This window comes from Melanerpes formicivorus, unplaced genomic scaffold, assembly GCF_026170545.1.
Source record: "Melanerpes formicivorus ecotype bairdi unplaced genomic scaffold, bMelFor1.0.p_v2 SCAF_64, whole genome shotgun sequence".
Classification (NCBI taxonomy): Eukaryota; Metazoa; Chordata; class Aves; order Piciformes; family Picidae; genus Melanerpes; species Melanerpes formicivorus.
In genome coordinates, this window is record NW_027142416.1 from 1,967,300 (window position 1) to 1,989,656 (window position 22,357).

At 45.8% G+C, this 22,357-nt stretch overlaps 1 protein-coding gene across 9 annotated transcripts in view; it reads left to right on the plus strand.

Annotated features, from left to right (window-relative positions):
- The window catches only part of CCDC91 (coiled-coil domain containing 91), a 107,151-nt gene that overhangs the window by 72,533 nt on the left and 12,261 nt on the right, over positions 1-22,357 (plus strand). For all 9 annotated transcript variants that reach the window (XM_068162406.1, XM_068162404.1, XM_068162401.1 and 6 more), the window contains one exon: positions 12,165-12,278. In XM_068162406.1, coding sequence (XP_068018507.1) covers positions 12,165-12,278 — 114 coding nt within the window. The remainder of the gene's footprint in view (positions 1-12,164; positions 12,279-22,357) is intronic.

The following is a 22,357-nucleotide window of genomic DNA, read 5'->3' on the forward strand; positions in this document are numbered from 1 at the left end:
GATAAATGAGCTGTGTGGTAACAGCTGTTCTTGGGCACTGTCTCTGGAAGCTGTGTGAGTTAGGAAAAGGCTTTCCTTCGGTTGAGACTGGCAGCATCTGCAGGTTCCACACAGATGTTACCTCTCAGTGCCTCTGTAATAGAGATGGAGTTCTGTTGTTCAGAAGGGGACTCTTAGTTTTGGGGCAAGTGGACTTGTGTTTGAAATCAGGGTGAATAAACTCTCCTTCAAAGACTTGAGGAGCCTTTGCTGGAAGATGGAGTTAATTTGCACAGTAACCTCATGATCCTTTTACAGGACATTGAAAAGTCATTCCAAATGAAGAAATAAAGTATATATCCAGCAGGCTTGATGTAGCCTGGCCTTGCTCCAGGATTTTCTGTTCTGTTTTTGTACATTGTATAGGGTTTTTATAGTGGTAGCCTCCCTTCAAGGGAAGTTTTGTCTGTCTGGTAGTTAACAGCATTGAGAGAAATGCTTGGTGAAACTCTTCTGTTAGAGTACCGATGTGTTTCTTCTAGAACACATCTTCTGAGTAGAGAATTGCCCCCCCACTAGATAAAGAGAAACTCCAGCAGGTTATTTGGCTGAAGCTTTCCCCCAGAATTCAAAACTCAGTGAAGCTCCTGGGGTGTAAACTGCAGTGAACGAACATGGACAGTGCTCTCCACTGGCATCTTCTTTCTTCTTGCTTCTTCTCTTTAGAATAAACAAAATCCACACATTCTTTGGGAATATTCATCCAGTTCTGCATAAACCAGAAGGCTGATTTGATCAGTGGACAATGCAGAGCAGTTACTGCAGTAGCTGCTGCAGCTGTGACACTGTCCTGCACTGTCTGCATTTCACAAAGCTGAACACTTAGTCATGAGGTCTGTGGTGACGGGTTGGACTCGATGATCTTTCAGGTCTCTTCCAACCTTGGTGATACTGGACACTGAATGATGTAAATGAGGTGAACTGAAGGAGGAGGGAGAGCTAGCAAGAGAAGCTGAAAGGAATTTATGCCCCACAAGTTTTGTTCTGAAGAAAATTCATTGCAAGTGAAATGAAAGCTGGCAGCTGCAGGGTGAGCCCTGGAAACGTAGGTCCATGGCATATCTTGAAATGAATAACTCTTGTGCAGCACTCGAAGCAGAGAATCATCTTTGTCATTTCCTGAAGGTTTAAGTTTTACAATCTTGTCCTTTACCCTAATTCTCCAGTACAAAAGAGCCTGAGTTCAGCACTGCCATAATCCACGCAGTAGATACATTTGAGACTCGGTGTTCTGATGGCTGCAAAGAATTAGGAAAAATAAAGTAAGAGCTCCTTTAATTTATGAAAAGAACCAACATAAACTTGACTTCCTCTTGAACATGAGCAAAAAGCACCAAGGCAAAATGATCTTACCAACGGGAAAGCATTTCAGGAAAACTGAGGCTGCAGTGTTTCATTCAGCCAAGCCACAACTTAAATATCCTGAGATATGCAAAGAAAAATCACTTTTCCTGTGAAAAGTTAACTGAAAAGCTTGTGGGGGGAAAAAAAAACCCAACAACCAAGCAGGAATGTGACCTTCCCAATGGCCTTTGCTGTGCAGATCTGAGTGTTCAGGACAATGGGATGTGTTCTCACTCCTGAGGGTTCGTGTGGTGTTCTTTGCACAATGATACGCTTGTGATTTATGATCTTGGAATGCATTAACATCATCTTATTGGCAAACATCAAAGCAGTTGAGAAAACATTGGCTCATCTGAAATGTGTGGGCTTGAAAGTGCTGAATGCTCTGCAGGAATTGATGAAGCAGGATAGGCTATTGTGTAGAAGGTGGAAGCAGATTGTCTGGGTCGTGTGGAGCGGCTGCCTACCTGCTGCCTCATCACCAATGCACCAGGCTGCTCAGCTGCTTCAGGCAGTGCTGCTGCTGACAGCTTTGGCAAACTTCAGTTCCTCTTCTACTCAATATCTTAAGGATTTCATAGAATCATAGAATTGTTAGGGTTGGAAGGGACCTCAAGGATCACCTAGTTCCAAGCCCCTTCCATGGGCAGGGACACCTCACACTGCATCAGGTTGCTCAGAGCCACATCCAGCCTGGCCTTCAAAACCTCCAGGCATGAGGCTTCTACCACCTCCCTGGGCAACCTGTTCCAGTGTCTCACCACCCTCATGGGGAACAGTTTCTTCCTGACATCCAATCTGAATCTACCCATTTCTACTTCTGCTTCCTTCCCCCTAGTCCTATCACTACTTGACGCCCTCAAAAGTCCCTCCCCAGCTTTCTTGTAGCCCCCTTCAGATACTGGAAGGCCACAATAAGGTCTCCTTGGAGCCTTCTCTTCTCCAGACTGAACAGCCCCAACTTTCTCAATCTGTCTTCATACTCTCCAGCTCTCTGATCATTCTTTTAGCCTTTCTCTGGACACGCTCCAGCACCTCCTGATCCTTCTTGTAATAGGGGCTCCAGAAGTGGATGCAGTACTCCAGGTGGAGTCTCACCAGAGTGGAGTAGAAGGGGAGAATCCCCTCCTGTGACCTGTTTGCTATGCTTCTCTTGATGCAGCCCAGGATGTGATTTGATTTCTGGTGCACACTGGTGGCTCCTGTTGAGTTCTCATCCACTAGCACCTCCAAGTCATACTCCTCAGGGCTGCTCTCAAGCCAGTCACTGCCCAGCCTGTACTGGTGCTTTCATTTCCACACTGTCATGTGGAAGTGAAAAAAAAAAAATCACCCAAACAGACATACACATAAAACCCAAAAGATGAAAGCATTTGGTGCACACTTAAAAGAACTGGCTTTTGTTTCTTTTCTGCTGTTGCTTAAACTAGTTGTGTGGGGGGTTTGTTGAAAATGATTCTTTTTCTAGACATTTTTCTAGGTGTTTTTTCTCGTTGTCCTGTATTTCAGAGGGTTGGAAGAGCTAAGAAGGAAAAAGTTCGACTAAAAATTTATTTCCCACTCCAAATATTAGACAGGTTTATTAGCTGTAGAATGCTCCTTTCTTAGCCCTGTAACCTGTGAATAAAACCACTTTCTGTTCTCACACATCAAATCCGGAGGTGTGCCATGGAGACTTTGGAGGATAATGGGGGAAAAAATTCAAACCCATGGGGATTCTGCAGCTGTCTTGTCTTTTATTGACCAGTGAGACTGCTTTTGCAGGTAGGTTTCCTTATATACCCCTTTGAGGTGTCAGAACTCTGGGATTTTGTTTGTTGGCACTGTAGTTTCCTTGCCTTCTAAACCCAGAGAGAACACAGAGTGCAGGTGCATGCCGCTTTCCTTACTCTGAAGGCTGCGGATGGGTTTCCTGCTGGGTCTGCTTCTCTGGCCTTAATTCTTTTGTGTACAAAGACACTGGAGCTTTTTAGCTTGAAAAGGAGGAGGCTGAGGGGATTTCTCACTGTTCTCCACGACTGCCTGAAAGGACATTGTGAGAGGTTGGTGCTGGTCTCTTCTCACAGGTAATGAGTGATGGAACCAGAGGGAAGGGCCTCAAGCTGTGACTGGGTAGGTTTAGACTGGACATTAGGAAGAAATTTTTCACAGCAAGAGTGGTCAGGCATTGGAAGAGGCTGCCTAGGGAGGTGGGGGAGTCACCAACCCTGGATACGTTTGAAGGTGTTTTGGATGTGGTGCTTGAAGATATGGTTTAGTGGTGAACCTTGTAGAGTAGGGTTCTGGGTTGTGCTTGGTGATCCTGAGGGTCTTTTCCAATCTGAATGTTTCTGTGATTGTATTTTCAAGGCTGTTCTTGCAGACCCCCTTTCTGTCTGTTCACCCATGTATTTCATACATGCTCTTTATCCTGAACTGTTTGTGTGAGAGCATGCAGTCAGTGAGCTGCTGTTCCTATGATGAGGGTGCAAAATCTGTTTCTTCTACCCCTGTGAGTGCTGTGCTGCATGGAATGATGATGTTGTCCCAGCTTAATGATAAAACTCTCATCCTGCTTGTATCACAGTATCACCAAGGCTGGAAGAGACCTCAAAGATCATCAAGTCCAACCTGTCACCACAGACCCCATGACCAGACCATGGCACCAAGTGCCACATCCAATCCCCTCTTGAACACCTCCAGGGATGGTGACTCCACCACCTCCCTGGGCAGCACATTCCAATGGTGAACGACTCTCTCAGTGAAGAACTTTCTCCTCACCTCCAGCCTAAACTTCCCCTGCTGCAGCTTGAGACTGTGTCCACTTGTTCATAGTATCAGTCAGGGTTGGAAGGGACCACAAGGATCATCCAGTGCCAACCCCCCTGCCATGGGCAGGGACACCCCACACTAGATCAGGCTGGCCAGAGCCTCGTCCAGCCTGGGCTTAAACACCCCCAGGGACGGGGCTTCAACCACCTCCCTGGACAACCCATTCCAGGGCTTCACCACTCTAATGCTGAAGAACTTCCTCCTCACGTCCAGCCTGAATCTCCCCACCTCCAGCTTCATTCTATTCCCCCTAGTCCTATCACTCCCTGATATCCTGAGCAGTCCCTCCCCAGCTTTCCTGTAGCCCCCTTCAGATACTGGAAGGCCACAATTAGGTCACCTGGGAGCCTTCTCTTCTCCAGACTGAACAGCCCCAACTCCTTCAGTCTGTCCTCACAGGAGAGGTGCTCCAGCCCTCTGATCATCCTTGTGGCCCTTCTCTGGACACGCTCCAGCACATCCAGATCCCTCTTGTAATAGGGGCTCCAGAACTGGACACAGTACTGCAGGTGGGGTCTCACCAGGGCTGAGTAGAGGGGGAGAATCACCTCCCTTGACCTGCTGGCCACACTTCTCCTGATGCAGCCCAGGATCTGATTGGCTTTGCGGGCTGCAAGTGCACACTGAGAGCTCATGTTGAGCTTTTTGTCCACCAGCACCCCCAAGTCTCTCTCCTCAGGGCTGCTTTCCAGCCAGTCACTGGCCAGCCTGGATTTGTGCCTGGGGTTGCCTCGACCCAGATGCAGGACCCTGTCCTTGGTCTTGTTGAACCTCATGAGGTTGGCTTGTGCCCACCTCTCCAGCCTGTCAAGGTCCCTCTGGATGGCCTCCCTTCCCTCCAGCCTGTCTGCTGCACCACACAGCTTGGTGTCATCAGCAAACTTGCTGAGGGTGCACTCAATGCCACTGTCCATGGCACCCACAAAGATGTTGAACAAGAGTGGTCCCAGGACTGATCCCTGAGGGACTCTGCTTGTCCCTGGCCTCCACTGGGACATGGAGCCATTGACAGCCACTCTTTGGGTGCGGCCATCAAGCCAGTTCCTTATCCATCTAGTGGTCCACCCATCAAACCCATGTGTCACCAGTTTGGAGACCAGGATGTGGTGCAGGACAGTGTCGAAGGCTTTGCTCATATCCAGGTAAATGACATCAGTTGCTCGCCCCTCATCTATTAATGTAGTCACCTGCTCATAGAAGGCAACCAGGTTGTTCTGGTGCTGGTTACTAGAGAGAGGAGACCAACCCCTTCCTGGCTGCAACCACCTTTCAGGTAGTTGTAGGGGGCAATGAGGTCACCCCTGAGCCTCCTCTTCTCCAGGCTAAGCAACCCCAGCTCCCTCAGCCTCTCCTCATAGGGCTGTGCTCAAGGCCTCTCCCCAGCCTTGTTGCCCTTCTCTGGACACGTTCAAGTGTCTCGATATCCTTCTTAAACTGAGGGGCCCAGAAATGGACACAGGACTCAAGGTGTAGCCTAACCAATGCAGAGTACAGGGGCACAATGACTTCCCTGCTCCTGCTGGCCACACTGTTCCTGATGCAGGCCAGGATGCCATTGGCCTTCTTGGCCACCTGGGGCACACTGCTGGCTCATGTTCAGGCGGCTGTTGATCAGTACCCCCAGGTCCCTCTCAGTTTGGCAGCTCTCCAGCCACTCTGACCCCAGCCTATAGCTCTGCATGGGATTGCCGTGGCCAAAGTGCAGTGAGCCAGTGCTGTTTGCCAGCAAGCTATGCTTCCTTTAACCTGCACAGCTTGCATCTTGGTTCTGTGTGACACAGCAGGCTGTCTGGTAACTTGCAAGGCCAGCCTGGTCACCCTGTGTGGTGGATGGGCACCACTGGGGGACTGCTTGGTGGCAGTTCCCTATGGTCTTCCTTGGTGTTCTGCTGCTTCAGTGGCATCGTGCACCACTGACTCCTAGGTGCAGATGGCTGCTCCATGCTTTCTGTGCAAGGCTGCCTCCTGGCTCACATCAAATTCAGAAGCCTGACTCACTTTTTTTCTCAGTGCCCACTTGGAACACTGTTTCTGCCTGCACTGCAAACGCTGATCAATCTCTTTTCAGGTGCTTTAGAAATGAATCACTGTCACTTGGGGTTCAGCAGGACCCTGAGCCTTTTCTTCTCTTTCCCACTCTCCAAATACTTTCTGCTACCTTCAACATCAAACATGCTTCCTGTTCCTCTGGATTGTGTGGGGGTTTTGTTCCAGATCTGATTGTGAAGAGAATTGTTTGCGTGTCTCTGGTTCACTGAAGCATCAAATCTGTAAAACATCTTTGCAAACAGCACAGCTGCAGCCTGCATCCAAGCTCACACTTTTTCTCTATTCTTATTAATTCCGTCCAAACAACTGTAGTTTGTCCTTCTAGAGTACTGCCAAATGATCACTTTCCAGGCCTTTACCTTGGGTTTCCCAGCACTCTTTGTTAAATAGGCCATGAACTGCTTTTAATCCCTGTTTCAGAGTTTGGTTTTGCTTCTCTCTCCTCATTATTCACTCTATGGTATCTGTTGCTAGAAGATCATCTTCTACCTATACAAAGTTGTCATTGCTTTCCTTTCTCTTGTGGTGCTTTGGTATTTGGGGGGATTTCTGTGTGCCATATATTAATTCAATTTCCTTAAACATCCTCCAAACCCTTCTCATCTCTGCTATAGAGAGCAGTGGGTGTGCTGCCAAATGAAGTTAATTCAAAATGGTATCAGGTTATCAGTCTCTGTCCATTTGTTCTTTGTTTCTTCTTACAAGTAAGTTACAGACTCTGACAGGGGAGGCAGGTTTGGAATGCTCCACTAGTTCTGTGTTTCTGCACTCCCCAGCAGAATGACAGATTTGCTCTTAACTTCATTAGACTTTGCAGGGTGTTGACTGAATGGGAGAGTGTTAATCTTTGAAGATCAGTAGCTACTGTTTTCAGTAACAGGCTTGGGCTAGCAGAACATTGCTGTGCACATTCAGTGTCTTCTGGGCTGATACAAGACCTTTTGTGGTGGGGGGGGTTTCACTACCGTGATTCCTACCCAAAGAGGCTGTTGCTAGCGAAGACCTCACTCTTCAGAGGACATCTTTTTCAGTTCCTGTTGCCTTTAACACATTGAGTGTTGACTCACATTTCTCTGGAGAGGATATCCAACCATTATTTTCAGCTTCATTTTCTCCTTTTGTGGCGTTCCATCTTGCAGGTGTTTGTGTCCAGTGCTTCTGGAGACCATGGTGATTCCATAAGGACAAGGAAAAGCGTTTCTCATGGAAATAAAATGCTGTGCAGTCTTCAGTGTGTGAGGAAGCACTGAGTGGAGAGAGATCCCTCCCATTAGATCAGTTTATTTTTAATGTGGGGCTTGCTAAGACTGGAGAAGGAGCAGCCCACTGCATTCAGACTTTACCCATGTCTGCCTTCAGAAGGAGTCTGGAGCAGCCCATAACCACAGGCAGTATAACTGGAAGGTTGCTGTGTTCTGAAAAACCACAAACACTGCAGGCTGTGGTTGCATTTCCTAGATAAAATTCAGCACTGCCACCTGATCCTTGTGTGGAAACACCAGAATTTTCCTATGAAACTGCAAACCCTCATGAAGCTTTCTGGTTTTAAAGCACTGCCTGGAGTGCCCTGCTTTGTACAGTGCCCTGGTTTTCCTGTCTGTCTCGCTGCAGATGGATCCTTTGTGGTCATACAGTTGTGATTCCTAATTGTTGACTCTGAGTTTTCAGCTGAGTGCTTGAATGACTTTATTTTCTTTTTCTATTAGCTTTTCTAATCCTCTGTCTTGTGTCAAGCACATGTTTGTAAAGGCCTGAAAAGAAGCCAAGATTATGGCTCATGTACTTCAGCCTCTGATCTGGGTTTTATTTCTGAAAAAAAGAAGGAGCTGCACATGGAGTGCAATTTGTGCAGTGTTCTTCCTCAGCTTCTGATGGGAAACTGGGTTTCCCTCTTTTCTTGAATCTATCAAGTATGGAGCATTCATGGGGTTCTTAATAACCCAAGTGCAGGATCTTGTTGAACCTGATATGATTGGCCATGTCCCCTTAATCCAGTCTGTCCTGATCCTTCTGGAGATCCTTCCTACCTTCCAGCAGATCAGTACTCTAGCCCATAGAATCACAGAGTTGTTACGGTTGGAAGGGACCTCAAGGATCATCTAGTTCCAACACCTCTGCCGTGGGCAGGGACACCTCATGCTATATCAGGTTGCTCAGAGCCACATGCAGACTAGACTTAAAAACCTCCAGGGAGGAGGCTTCCACCACCTCCCTGGGCAACCTGTGCCAGTCTCTCACCACCCTCATGGGGAACAACTTCTTCCTAGCATCCAATCTGAATCTATCCATTTCTAGTTCTGCTCTATTCCCTCCAGTCCTGTCACTCCCTGACACCCTCAAAAGTCCCTCCCCAGCTTTCTGTAGCCCCCTTCAGATCCTGGAAGGCCACAATAAGGTCTCCTTGGATCCTTCTCTTCTCCAGACAGAACAACCCCAACTCTCTCAGTCTGTCTCCATAGGTGAGGTGCTTCAGCCCTCTGATCATCCTTATGGCGCTTCTCTGGATATGCTCCAGCATGTTCAGATCCTTCTTGTAATAGGAGCTCCAGGCCTGGACACAATACTCCAGGTGGGGTCTCACCAGAGTGGAGTAGAGGGGGAGAATCACCTCCCTTGACCTGCTGGCTATGCTTCTCTTGAGGCAGCCTAGCCTAGCTTAGGGTCATCTGCATTCTTACAGAAGATACCCTCAATCCCCTTGTCCAGATAATTGCTAAAGATATTAACAAGAACTGGTTCCAAAGCCCTGGGGAACACTGCTTGTGACTGGCCACCAACTGTATTTATCTCCATTGCCCACCACTCTGCACCTGGCCATCAGCCTGTTCTCCTACCCAAGCCATGAGCAGCCAATTTCTCCAGGAGCATGCTGTGGAAAACACTATCAGACACTTGGCTCTTGTGAGGCTCTGGCTACTGTGTTCACTTAACACTGGAATGTGGTGTGGAGTTGTGCTCACTCAGCTGGGTGGCATCCCCTGGTAGCCGAGAAAGTACAGGGGCTCAGGTGGGAATAGCTCTTCAATAGGCTCATTATCCCCAGCACCTTCAGGAAATAGGCATTTGCTTTTTGAACCTCTGGGATTTTGGGAGTATCCCACTGATTCAGAATTATTCACATTTTTCTGAACTCCTGGATATTGAGAAAATATAGGGGAAAACCCCCTCAATATTTCTGCTGTAGAGTGAAGCACTGAAAAGCAGTGAGGGACTGGGCTGAATTCTTCACTCTTCCCTTGTTTTTGTTCCATTTCTAGTGAAGCTGAGGCCCCTTGGATCTCTTTATTATAAAATTATTACTTTGTGAGTATGATAAATGTCACTAACAATTAAGGCAACTCCTTTGAACAGAATAGGAGCAATCAGTAATCTTGGAGTCCTTGTGATAAAACAAATGAGAGGGTACTTTGTATTTTAATCTGCTTGTAGTTCTTGAGAGAAGCTTGATTGCAAAGAGTGAAACCCAGTGTGGTTATGGAAAGTTTTCTTTGTTGCCTCTACGAGATGCTGCTCAGCTTTGCTTTCACTGCTATTGGTAGCTGTCTGCCATTGTAGATGGAAAAGGACCAAGTCCAGAGCAGGGCCACAAACATTATCCAAGGGATGGAGCACCTCTCCTGTGAGGACAGGCTGGGGGAGCTGTAGCTGTTCAGCCTGAAGAAGAGAAGACACTGGGATGGGGACCTTAGGGCTGCCTTCCAGTGCCTGAAGGGATCCTCCAAGAAGGCTGCAGAGAGACTTTTCCTGAGGGTGTCCAGCAACAGGACAAGGGGGAATGGTTTGAAGCTGAGGGAGAGCAGGGCTAGACTGGATCTGAGGAAGAAGTTCTTCAGTGTGTGGGTGGTGAGGGTCTGTAACAGGCAGCCCAGGGTGGCTGTGGCTGCCTCCTCCCTGGGGGTATTGAAGGCCAGGTTGGATGAGGCCTTGATCAGCTGAATCTAGTTGAGAGGTCTCCTTGGGCATGGAGGGGAGGTTGGAGGAGGTGAGCCCTGAGGTCCCTTCCAGCCTGAGCCATTCTGGGATTCAAGGAAAGTATTATTTCCATTGTCATTTTTCTGCTTTAATCTCTGTGTAGTAAAACACTCTGCCATCAAAGTGTTGCTGGTTGTTTCTGTTTTCTTGCCTTCTTTTTAATAGACTTGTTGACTTAAATTCTATTTTTATTTGGACTTTGGCTCATGTAGTGTTTCACATACCATGACAGCAAGGGCTGTCAGCACACTCCAATTGATTCTAAGTATATTTCGGACATTAAACATTTTCTACATATTAATATCTAGCACCTTAGCAGTTCTGTAAGAGTTTAATGGGGTAACTGTTGGGATTGGGTTTTTTCCATTCCAATACAAGACAGCATTTTGGGAGCTTTTGACAAATGAAGCTGGCATGAGAATATCATTAGGTTATTTCTATAATATATAAATTTCTGCTGCTTTTTCTTTGCAGTCTTGCCAGAGTTCTGTAGTGAAAGAGACCTTTGTCTCAGGATTCTTCTTTCCTAAACTGAATTAAAATAGAAACAAAATCATAACAATTTTTCACTGCTATGGTTCTCATGTTCGCTGTACTCCAGAAAAATGGGGACCACATAGTTGAGCATTTCAAATTCAGAACGTTAGACTTTTTCTGCTATAAATACAGCAAAATTCTGCCTTGGGTTTTGAAGGAAAAGAAGTAAATAGGAGGTTTTTCACCTGGAATAATGAGTGACCATTAGCTAGCTAAAGGTAAGAAATAACACTTTTTTTATGGGTAGCAAGACTTCCACTGTTGACTCTTCTGGGTTTGGTTTTTGCTGTTGTGTATTGCTCTGACACTGTTACATTGTTCTCTGGTTTGCTTTCAGAAATCTTATCTCTGTCACTTCATTTTGCCTTCATTGTGGGAACAAAACTTATGGCTAAATCCTGTTAGTACTTTTTTTGAGTGGATTTGGGAGGCTGGGACTTAAGCTCTAGGATAGTGACTTTGGTGCAGAAATTTGTTTCCCGAGCTGATAACTTAGGTAAGTGAAGAATGGGGGTGTTTTATGAAGAGATCCCTGCCTTTCTCTGCTGTGATGCGTTTCTAGTGCTGAATCACATTTTGTGTAATGATAATTGGGGATCCAGCAATGCTAATAAGGATCTGTGGTTGCTTTTTAGTCCTCTGCACGGGACGTCCCTGGCAGTTCCCAGGTTTTGGGAGCAAATTAATTGTCATTAGGATTCTGCTTGATATGATGTTAGAGTAGCCCTTGTGGTTTGGAGTAAAAGGGGCAGAGTGGTGACCTCCCAGCTCTCTATAGTTTCCTGAGGAGGGCAAGTGGAGGGAAGGTGCCAGTCTCCTCTGCTTGGTATCCGGTGATAGGATTCATGGGAATGGCTCCAGCCTGCATTGAAGAAGGTTCCTAACATCAGACTTGCTCTTAGGAAACATTTCTTTACAGAGAGGGTGATCAAACACTGGGGCAGGCTTCTTAGACAGGTGGTCAATGCCCCAAGCCTGTCACTGTTTAAGAGGCATTTGTCCAATGTCCTTTAGAACATGCTTTGACTTTGGTAAGCCCTGAACTGATCAGGCAGTTGGGCTAGATGGTCATGGTGGGTCCCTTCCAGCTGGAACTGGTTCTCTTCTGTGTTCTTCACAGCAACCAGTACACCCCTGCTTGTGTTGGGCACCATTTGCCTGCACTGCTTCCTTACCCTCTGCTCCCAGGGAACAGCACCTTTCTGTTGCCAGAGCTGCGAATGGATCTCTGCTCTCTGTTGCAGGTCCTTTTGTGCTTGCAGGACTGAATTTACACATCCTTGTACAGATAATTGTGTGTGCTGAGGAACATTCTCATTAAGGAAGGAGTGTGGTCCTGATTAAAGAGACAGCCTGTGTTACATTTTGCAATACTGCCGACATTTACACTTCTGTGTTGTCCTTTTGAAAAGGAGATTGTCAAGGAAGCCTTAATGGAGGAGAGAAAACAAAGCGAGAAGGCAATTGAAGAAGCAGTGAAAAGGACAAGAGAGGAACTGATGGAGTACATTAAAGAGCAGAAAAGGGTGAGTTATTACTGGCTCATTTCATACAGTGAGAAACTGAAGTTGATTAATCCTGAAACCTGTCTTAAAACTCATAAGAAAATAGAATCAAGACTTGTGTCCTCAGATTTGGCACTCTGTTGTTCAGACCATTTTTTCACTGGGATGTATTTTGTCTTAGGCATTTGTAGAGTTTTAAGATGACCATAATGTAAAAGGCAAGGGGGAAAGCTTTGAAGCTGAGGGAGAGCAGAGCTGAACTGGATCTTAGGAAGAAGTTCTTCAGAATGAGGGTGGTGAGGCTCTGAAATAAGCTGCCCAGGGAGGCTGTGGCTGCCTTCTCCCTGGGGCTGCTGAAGGCCAGGCTGGATGAGGCCTTGAGCAGCTGAGTCCAGTTGAGAGGTGTCCCTGCTCATGGTGGGGAGGTTGGAGGAGGTGAGCCCTGCAGTCCCTTCCAGCCTGAGTTTTTCTGGGATTCATTGATTCTATGATATTTTATTCCTCTTTTTCTAGGTCAGAGGAGGAACTTGGTTTAGTTTTATTTAATACTCAATATGTTCAAACTCTCATTCACTTCTTGTTTTAGTACCTCTTAGATCATTTGAATCAATGAATGCAGCAGTTGAAATGCACAGTGTTTCTTTATTGCAGTAACTTAAAGATGGGGCCCAAGTGCAGTCTTGTCAGATTCCAGTTGTGATCTGAGTTCAGGTCACTGACAGCATTGCAGTGTTAACAGCAGATGCTGTTTTGAGGTCACAAATGAACTTTACTGTGCAGCTTGCATGCATGCAAAGGCCATGAAATTTCCCCACCAGCATATGTTGGCTGACAGTGTGCAGGTGTCCTGGCGTTATGGTGAGCATGTTGTACAGCCACTGCCCTGCTGCTGCTGGGAGATGGCACCTTCTGCATGTAGATCAGCCTCAGATATTTCCTTAGTGCTGCTTAATGCTTGTGGGTTAACAATAAATGGCACTTAGAGCACACTTTGATTTGCTATCAGTAGGAGGGGAAAAAAAAGTTACCTGTGCTGAGGTTTTTATTGTGGGATCCTTTGATATTTGAAATTAATGACTTGAATTCTTTTCTCTTTTTGATTACTTCTGTGTACTGGATTTTGTGCCAGGCCTTTGTGCAACATTTCCTCATGGGGTTTCATTTGCTTTCCATTCCCATGGTTGACTTCTTGCTGTCTGCAGGAGTGTGCAGTTTGTGTTTTAGAAGAAGGATGTCTGGCAGGGTCAAATTAATGCTTGACCTGGGTTCTGCAAGGGTGCCTTTGCAGGAACTTAAAATGGGAGGTTACACTGGAACTAAACTATTGCAACCTGGTGAAGATATTTGTGTCTCCTGGAGTTTTTCAGTTTTCTACCAACTTTTCATGTACAAAAACCACCTTTTTTTTCTTTTTTTAATTAAGCCAAGAGGAGGAAGAGATTCTGAGATATTCTTCCCACTTCCAAAACACTGGAAAACTGTTGGAAAAACAGCCTAGGATTTTCCTGTTCAGATAGCTAAACTTTGATGCCCACATGCCATCTGAAATGCTCATTTGTTTTTGTGTTTCTATCTAGACATCTTTATTCTCCTTTGATTATTTCATGTTTTCAAAGGAGCTTTCATGGGGAGCCAGGAATTCATCTCTGCAGATCCCTTTCATTGCACTTTCTTTCTTTTTACAGCCATAGTTTTTATGTTTGATGAATAGTTGTTTTTAGTAAAGATTTAAAAGGCTGCAGAGGGACTTTTCATCAGGGTGTCCAGCAATAGGACAAGGGGAAATGCTTTGAAGCTGAGGGAGAGCAGGGTTGGACTGCATCTGAGGAAGAAGTTCTTCAGTGTGAGGGTGGTGAGATGCTGGAGTAGGCTGCCCAGGGGAGCTGTGGCTGCCTCCTGCCTGGGAGTGCTGAAGGCCAGGCCGGATGAGGCCTTGATCAGCTGAGTCTAGCTGAGAAGTGTCCCTGCCCATGGTGGGGAGGTTGGAGAAGGTGAGCCCTGAGGTCCCTTCCTACCTGAGCCATTCTGGGATTCTTTGATGATTCTATGATATTTTATTCCTCTTCATGTAGTTCAGAGGAGGAATTTGATTTAGTTTTATTTAATACTCAGTATGCTCAAATTCTCATTCACTTCTTGTTTTAGTACCTCTTAGATCGTTTCATTCAACGTGGCTGCTGCAGAGAACAGTCACAAGTGTGAGCATTCATTAATAAATCACTCAAGCTAGAGTATGATTTCTTTGTTTATTGTTATTTTTTTCCTAAGATGAGCTGAAAATCGCTGCCATCTCTGTTACAGTGTGGCAATAATCTGTATGCCTCAGTTTCTTTACAAAGTGTTAATAAAGCAATTATTTTACGTTGAAATACACTATCAAAGCTCCCCTGGCGTTGAGCGCTCGGCAGTGGTGGTACTCTCAGCACTTTCACAGGTCGTTCTCATCCTACTTGAATGACGTACTTCAGAGGAGATTTCTCTGAAACAGATGCTTGGCACTGGCCAAGATGCAAGGTTATATTTTCCATTCATTTCAATTTTATTGACATTTCTTGGTTTAAAAAAGAAGTATCGTTGTATGGTTTTTTTCCTGCATGTTTCATGCAGCAGCAGCACATGAGAGCGTGCCTTGGGCTCACCCCCTGCTTTGTGCTTCGGTGCTTCCACTGCGCAGAAGATCCAACCAAGTTGTGCATTCTGATACCTGCTTTGTGTACGTGGTCGAATTTTCCTTCACCATTTTCATGTTCTTAGCCCAGATACCACACTTTAAAAGTGGAATGGAGTGGAATGGAATGGAATGGAATAGAATAGGAGTAGAATAAACCTTCAAGATCATCACATCCAACCCATCATCCAACACCACCTAATCAACTAAACCATGCAACCAAGCACCCTATCAAGTCTCCTCCTAAACACCTCCAATGATGGTGACTCCACCACCTCCCTGGGGAGCCCATTCCAATGGGCAATCACTCTCTCTGTGTAGAATTTCTTCCTAACCTTCAGCCTAAACCTCCCCTGGCGCAGCTTGAGACTGTGTCCTCTTGTTCTGGTGCTGGGTGCCTGGAAGAAGAGACCAAAACCCAAGGAAAGGTACAAAGACTCAGAAGCAGTAGTGTCTTACACTAGGTGCTCTCAGGTCTGCTCCAAGGAATTCCTTTGACCTTTTTTTACTGGAAGCCTCAAAGCTGCTGTCTGCTAAGATGGTCAATCCCAAAGAATGTTCTCAGTACTTGGTTCATTCTGTTTGGGTGCCGACTTGTTGCTTCACACAATTAATTAATGAAGTCCTGCAATTAACAATGCTTAAAGTATGACATAAATAATTAGGTTTCAGAACAAGAGGACAGTCTCAAGCTGCGCCAGGGGAGGTTTAGGCTGGATGTTAGGAAGACATTCTTCACAGAAAGAGAGATTGGTGGTGGAACACTGGAACAGGTTGCCCAGGGAGGTGGTTGAGGCCCCATCCCTGGAGATATTCAAGGTGAGACTGTCTCGGTCCAGGGAGGGAAAGCGCCTCAGTTCCTTTGAATATTCCTGTGTTATGAAACTAGAGGCACAAATGAGGCCAAAATATCAACAGTGAGGCTATTTTTTAACAGAATAAAGTGGATGGATCAGGAGGAGAGAGAAAAGAGAGAGTGAGAGAGAAAAGAGGGAGAGAGAAGAGGAAAGGAATTATATTACCACACCCCTCACTGTCCAAGGCAGTTTGGGTCTGTGGAGGAAGGCTGCTGCAGCTTTGGCGTGGAGAAGAGGTCATCCTTGTTGGCTGTGCTGTCCTCTGAGCAACCTCTTCGGCTCCATGAGTTGTAGCAGGCAGAACTGAGGACTCAGAGAGAGGATTCCTCTTGGTCTGCTTCTTCCAGGCTACATGGTGATGTCTGTCATTTATCTCTCCTGGTATTCTCTCTGTTTTTCTTCAGAACAGCATTGCCCTGGGCTTTTCCTTCTTCTCCAGCCAGTAGTTGCTCAGATCTTTTATACAATTTTTTAGGTATGTATATTCCAGAGAGTATGGATAGCAGTGCCAGGGGAAGTTTAGGCTGGAGGTGAGGAGAAAGTTCTTCACTGAGAGAGTTGTTCGCCATTGGAGTGTGCTGCCCAGGGAGGTGGTGGAGTCACCATCCCTGGAGGTGTTCAAGAGGGGATTGGACGTGGCACTTGGTGCCGTGGTTTTGTCATGAGGTCTGTGGGGACAGGTTGGACTTGATGATCTTTGAGGTCTCTTCCAACCTTGGTGATACTGTGATACTGTCCAGAAACTGAATAAGGCTGGAGTGAAAAAAGAAGTGAAAAAGGTGAAACCCAACATCTTTCCAGGTGTCTTATCAAAGTTCTAATAATTAAATCAGTTAATTGGTCACTGCTATACTTCAAGTGAGGTGTTGCCAGTTACTCATTTTTAGAAAGAAAGGTCAGGAAATTCTTTAGTCTGCTTCCTGCTTTTTTCAAACTTAAATGGTGTTCAGGCAGCTTCTACATGATCTGCAAATGCCTTTAGTTGAACCCCAGGCATCGTTAACTCTGTAAATCACGCCACTGCTGGCAGGTTTGGTGTGCAGTGGGCTCTACAAAAGTGCTCTGTTGTCCAGATGCAGCACTCTTGCTGTTGGTGTGCAGGCTGCAAGTTGTTTATAGGTCACAGGTCAGTAATTTAACTGAGTGCTTCAGAACACCTTCATTCTTCATGCTGCAGTGTGCAGTCTGTGGCAGACAAAGCCAGAACTCTAATATCATGCCTAATGTTACGTATTTGTTCTGTTCTTGTCACCACTAAAGAGAAGTGAATTCCTGTAGTTGGCATGCACAAGAGAAACCCAGGTCTTTTGCTGAATGAGTTATTTGAAAAACCTTTCTAAATGACAAGGATTTACTTCAAGAGATAAGTGCTTAAAGTGAGCATTTCTTACATTTGTCCTGCTGAGCTCCTACTCACAGAGCCAGCCAGCAAGCAGCCTGGGTTTTTTCCTGTTTGCACTGACAGTCATCTTCCTCAGGACAGTGTCCTGCTTGTTTTGTGACAACAATGCTAATGAAGCAGCTACATTCTCTCTGCTGCATTGTGCAGCTCTCATGGATTCTAAAGGGCATATTTGGGCCTACAGGGGAAAGCTTACGTGTTAGGTCTTGAGTAATCACTTAAATGTCAGGCTTATTTTCATGCAGCTCATGTTTCCCTGAAAGACAAGTCACTTGTCACAACTGTATTCCGATCCCCACTCCAGGGGCAGAGATGCAGCCATTGTGATGGAATGCACTGCACTGCTCTGTGGTCCCATATGGTTTGTGCAGCTGTGCCTCCTAACCTTTAGAGGAGAGCACAACTCAGTGCTGCCTTTCTCTGACTAACATTTACCAACATGGAAGCAAACACTACAGGATTGGAAGCATCCAAAGGAGATATCCTTGGAGTTTAGTACTGGCCTGGTTTCAGACGGCTCTTACAAGCCAGCCTCCCACACATAGATCAGGAGGGAAAGTAACACACAAAACCCTCCTGGGCTGAGATAAGGATTTGGATGAGATGATGCAGTGTTGCAGTACCTTAGCACAGCAAAAGCGGCAGCAGCAGAAGCCAGCCATAAACTGAGCCACAAGCCCACAGCCAGCCCAGCTGTAAAGCCCAACACCCCAAAACCAGAAACAGCAAACAGAATAGGAAGCCTCTCATGTTCCGATCTGAACTTCAAGCCCTGTGATGCTTTGCTCCAGCCTGCACTTCCATGGTCAAACTGGCATGACAGCAGCCTGCTGTTGAATATCAGCAGCAGATCCAGCTCGAGCCATGACAGTCAATATATGTATCTTTTTTTCCTAAGGACCTGTTTCAGTCACAGTATTTCCTTTATATTTAAGAATCCCTGGCAAGCTGGCGTAAGCCATATCTGTCTTACCATAAAACAAAGAAAAAGCTGGCACATTTCACAGGTGAATGACTCCTTTGGTTTGCTAATAACACCATTGCTTTTGGAAACATGATTTTCAGGCTCTTGTCCTGCCTCCCTGAGCAGGTGTTTGCTGTGCAGTTCTGTCTAACCAGCAAGATGCCTGGGAAGTTACCTCTATGGAGTTGTGGTACGGCCTAAGACAGTCTGCTGAGCTATTTACATGAAGTGGAAATATTTGTGCCCTTCATTGAAAAAATATGCTTGGAATATTTGGAGAACTCTGGAGTTTGCCCTAGTAACACCCGTTTCTAGAGTGGCTGTCCATAGAAGTGCCAAGCCCTGCATTTTCCCAGTTTCAGTGGGGTTCTTCTAGAAACAGGTGTTTAATATTTGGAGATAGAATTGTGCATTCCATTCTGTGCACAGACCAATTGTAGCCACAATGCTTTTTAGGGCAGGAAAAGCAGCGATCAACTTACACTTAAAGCAGCAGGAGTTGCCTATTCATAAATGAGATTAACACTGCTGATTTCCTCCCTGCCCAGTCCTGTGTAGCAGGGTTATTTTCATTAGTGTACTAGATCTGTGGGGTGTGTTTTCTGTGTTTATGCTGTCTGAAGAAACAACTAGACTTTTCTTCTGGCCTTTTGAGCAGTCGTCTTCTTGAGGTGGGTTATGATACGACGTCAGTTTGTTGAAGTCCCATGTGTTATGTTTCGTAATTGCACATAGTCAGACAGACGTGATTTGGCATGAAGGCATTTCTAGAACATTGGGGTTTTTTAACCTTTGATTTTATGGGTCAGCTGCAAAGCCTGTACAGTCTTATCTTGAAAGCTTCTGTACCAATATAGAGTATCTTGTGCTCAGTTATTCAAGGTGAAGACTGTGAAAGGATGCTTGAAGTTCAGGATAAATGTTCACTCTTAGATGTATCCACCCTGTTAAGGAGAGGCAGCAAATCTGTTTAGGTTGTTCAAACTGTCTGAGGAACTGTCCTCAGTTGCAGTTGTAGGCTGTGCCTAAGAAAATTTTCCACAGATTGAGTAGAGAAGTGGTGGAATGTAAATAAATTACCACTGGATGTAAAAAGGAAAACAATGATAAGGTCTAAATAACTTCAACCTACCACGGGTAGGTGTACCTCTGCGGGCTTGCTCTGTTGCTCATCCATCAAAAACATCACAGAAAATGCTCAGTGAAGTTTTTCTTAAACATGTCTTAGTGCTGCAGTTGAAGTCATAGTTGAGCTCTTTGCCTTAGTGAGCACGTGGTTACTACAGTCTTCAGAAGGACCCTTTTGTAGTATGAACTAGATGAGACTAACGGGGAAGGTCAGCACAGCAAAAGAGAGGTAAGAAACCTGTCTGGTACCTGACACTGGCTGTGTTTTAAGAAGTCCTTTAAACCCCAAACTCTTAGCAGCAAACACCTCCAAACATCCCTTTAGTAGAAAATAGCAAGGACTTTTTAGCCCCTGCTCTCAGACAGGTACACATATATGGTTTCCCTTGATATTTCTGGTAATGATTATTAATTTCCTTCTTTCAAAGGTGGCATTACCTCTTCAGAAAAATGTGTGCATGTAGGTGGTGTTTGTGCCACTGAGAAAATGTCACAAGGCTGCAGCCATGCTCATCTTAGCTGTACCTCAGTCTTCAGGCTCATTATCATGCTTGTGGCACATTGCAGTTGAAACAATCTTTATCGCACTTCGGCTTTCTGTCCAGCAGAGTTGCAGAGTCCAGCTACTCCTTTTCTGTGTTTTGTCTTTCCTGAAGTCAATCCTTTGGTGGCCTTCCAGCCCTTTGGTGTGTAGGTAACATCTTTCAGCTTTGTTTGGCTGAGAATTCCTTCACCTCTCATTAACTGCACCCTTGCTTCTGTGCAGCCGTTGACAGGAGCTATTTGCCACTCGTGCTGCAACGTGAGTAAATCTCAAGTCAAACCTCCTGAAACTTGAATCCTAGCATGGCTTTTAATCTGTGATAATTGCACTGTGAGAGCTCAGCTTCTCAGGCTGACAATTACAATTGGATTAGAAATTAGAAAATCTCCACTGTGCCCATGCAGTCTTGCCTTCTTTTTCACTCTTACCTAAACTTTCACAGTTTCTCAGAAAGTCTGTGTTTGTGCACTGCCTGGCATGGTGCTGAGGGGAAGTAAAGAAAGAGAGCCCTTTACCTTTCAGTGGTGTGCTGCATGTGAACCTGAGATTGCCTGCTTGGAAAGGCTTCTAGATACTGCCTGATGGATTGAACTGCAAACAGCTGTTACCAAAACTGCTGCCCTGGTGAAGGTGCTGACTTCACCAGCTGGGCTGTGCACGTATCATCTGTATGCTTTGCATTGACTTCATCATTCAGAGAGGTTCTGATGTGGTTCATGGAGAGCTGTCCAGCAGAAAGGGACCTGGGGGTGCTGATCAACAAGAGGCTGAATGTGAGCCATCAGTGTGCCTAGGTGGCACAGGAAGCCAATGGCATCCTGGCTTGGATCAGCAATAGGGTGACCAGCAGGAGCAGGGCAGGGATTGTCCCCCTATACTCAGCACTTCTGAGGCCACCCCTGACTGCTGGGTTGGGTTTTGGGCACCTCCATACAAGAATGACATCGAGGGGCTGGAGCAGGTGCAAAGAGGAGCAGCTAAGGTAAGGAAGAGCCTAGAAAATGAGTTTGAGTTTTGGTTTTGGTTGTGTTGCAAGGATGCCTGATCCTGAGCATCAGGCACAGCCTTCCTCTGAAGGTTTGTTATTTGAAGACAAGTGTAAGTGGGAGCAGGTAGGAAAATCAGTTTCTTTTGGGTTATTAATCTCAGATAACTGATTTGACTCTGTTTTGTTTGTTTGTTTGTTTTAATACTTGTTATATTTTAATATGACTTAGAACAAAATAGGGTGTCATTACCATTCTTGTTCCTGAGTATTTGCCTTGGCATTTGATGCAAGGCCTCAATTGCAGGCTGAAGTGCCAGCAGCTGAAGCTGAAAACAAGACTGCGGTGGGCAAACTCCAGATTTAATTTCAGAAAGAGTGTTTATATTTTCCCTGGAGCCACATTAATGAGAGTCCAAACCCTAAATGTTACCACCAACACATTTTAACAGACAAGCTTCCCAGTTTTTAAAGTGTGGGATCACCTTGACTGTTTTGTTGGGTTTTTTAACTCCCCCCCCACCATTCTCCTAACTTTGAGTGCAAAGCCATAGCCCCTCCCATTTTGGGGTGAATTCAGTGTCACCTTCGGGGAACAGAAAGTTTGATGTAATGCCACAGAGTCACACTTAATGTTTAATCCTATCTCCTGTTTCTGCACCAACTCTGAGTAATTCAGCTTGCAGTGTCTGATATATAACTTGATGTCACTACAGAGCACGCCTCCTGAGCTGTTTGTTTATAATACCTCTCTGGAGATATTCAGCACCTTCCTGGATGAGTTCCTGTGGGAGCTGGTATAGGTGCTCCTGTTCTGGCAGCGGGGGTTGGACTGGATGATCTCTGGAAGTCCCTTACAGCCCCTAAGATTCTGTGATAAAGCAGTCTATGTATTGATGCCCTAAGCCAGCCTGATGTCAGAATATCCCTGCCATGCCTAGAATGAACACGTGGCCAGCAGGTCAGTGCCAAGAGAGGCAGCAGTGATAGGGTCATGGAGAGTTCCTTAGCTCAGTTTCCTGCTCCTTCGTCTGGCTCTGTTTTGTTGCTTTAATAGGGTTAAAGAAACATTTACATTGAGGCTTTTTAGGAGCAGTTTCATGTTGCTATTTTACCCAACTCAAAGAAGTCCAAAGGATTAAGTAAGGATTTGTGTAATGTTGTAGTGTGATGTGAATTGATGCACCTGGCTGTGCTTTGTCTCCTCTCTGAATATGGCATTGCAGCAGTGCACCCTGTGTGATGCAGAATCCCAGAATCATCCAGGTTGGAAGAGACCTCCAAGATCATCAAGTCCAACTGATCACCCAACCCTAACTACTCAACTGGACCATGGCACTAAGTGCCTCATCCAGTCTCTTCTTAAACATCTCCAGGGACTCTGACCCCACCACTTCCCTGGGCAGCACATTCCAATGGCCAATCTCTCTTTCTGTGAAGAACTTCTTTCTAAGACCAAGCCTTAACTTCCCCCTGCACAGCTTGAGACTGTGTCCTCTTGCTCTGTTGCTGGTTGCCTGAGAGAAGAGACCAACCCCCACCTGTCTACAAC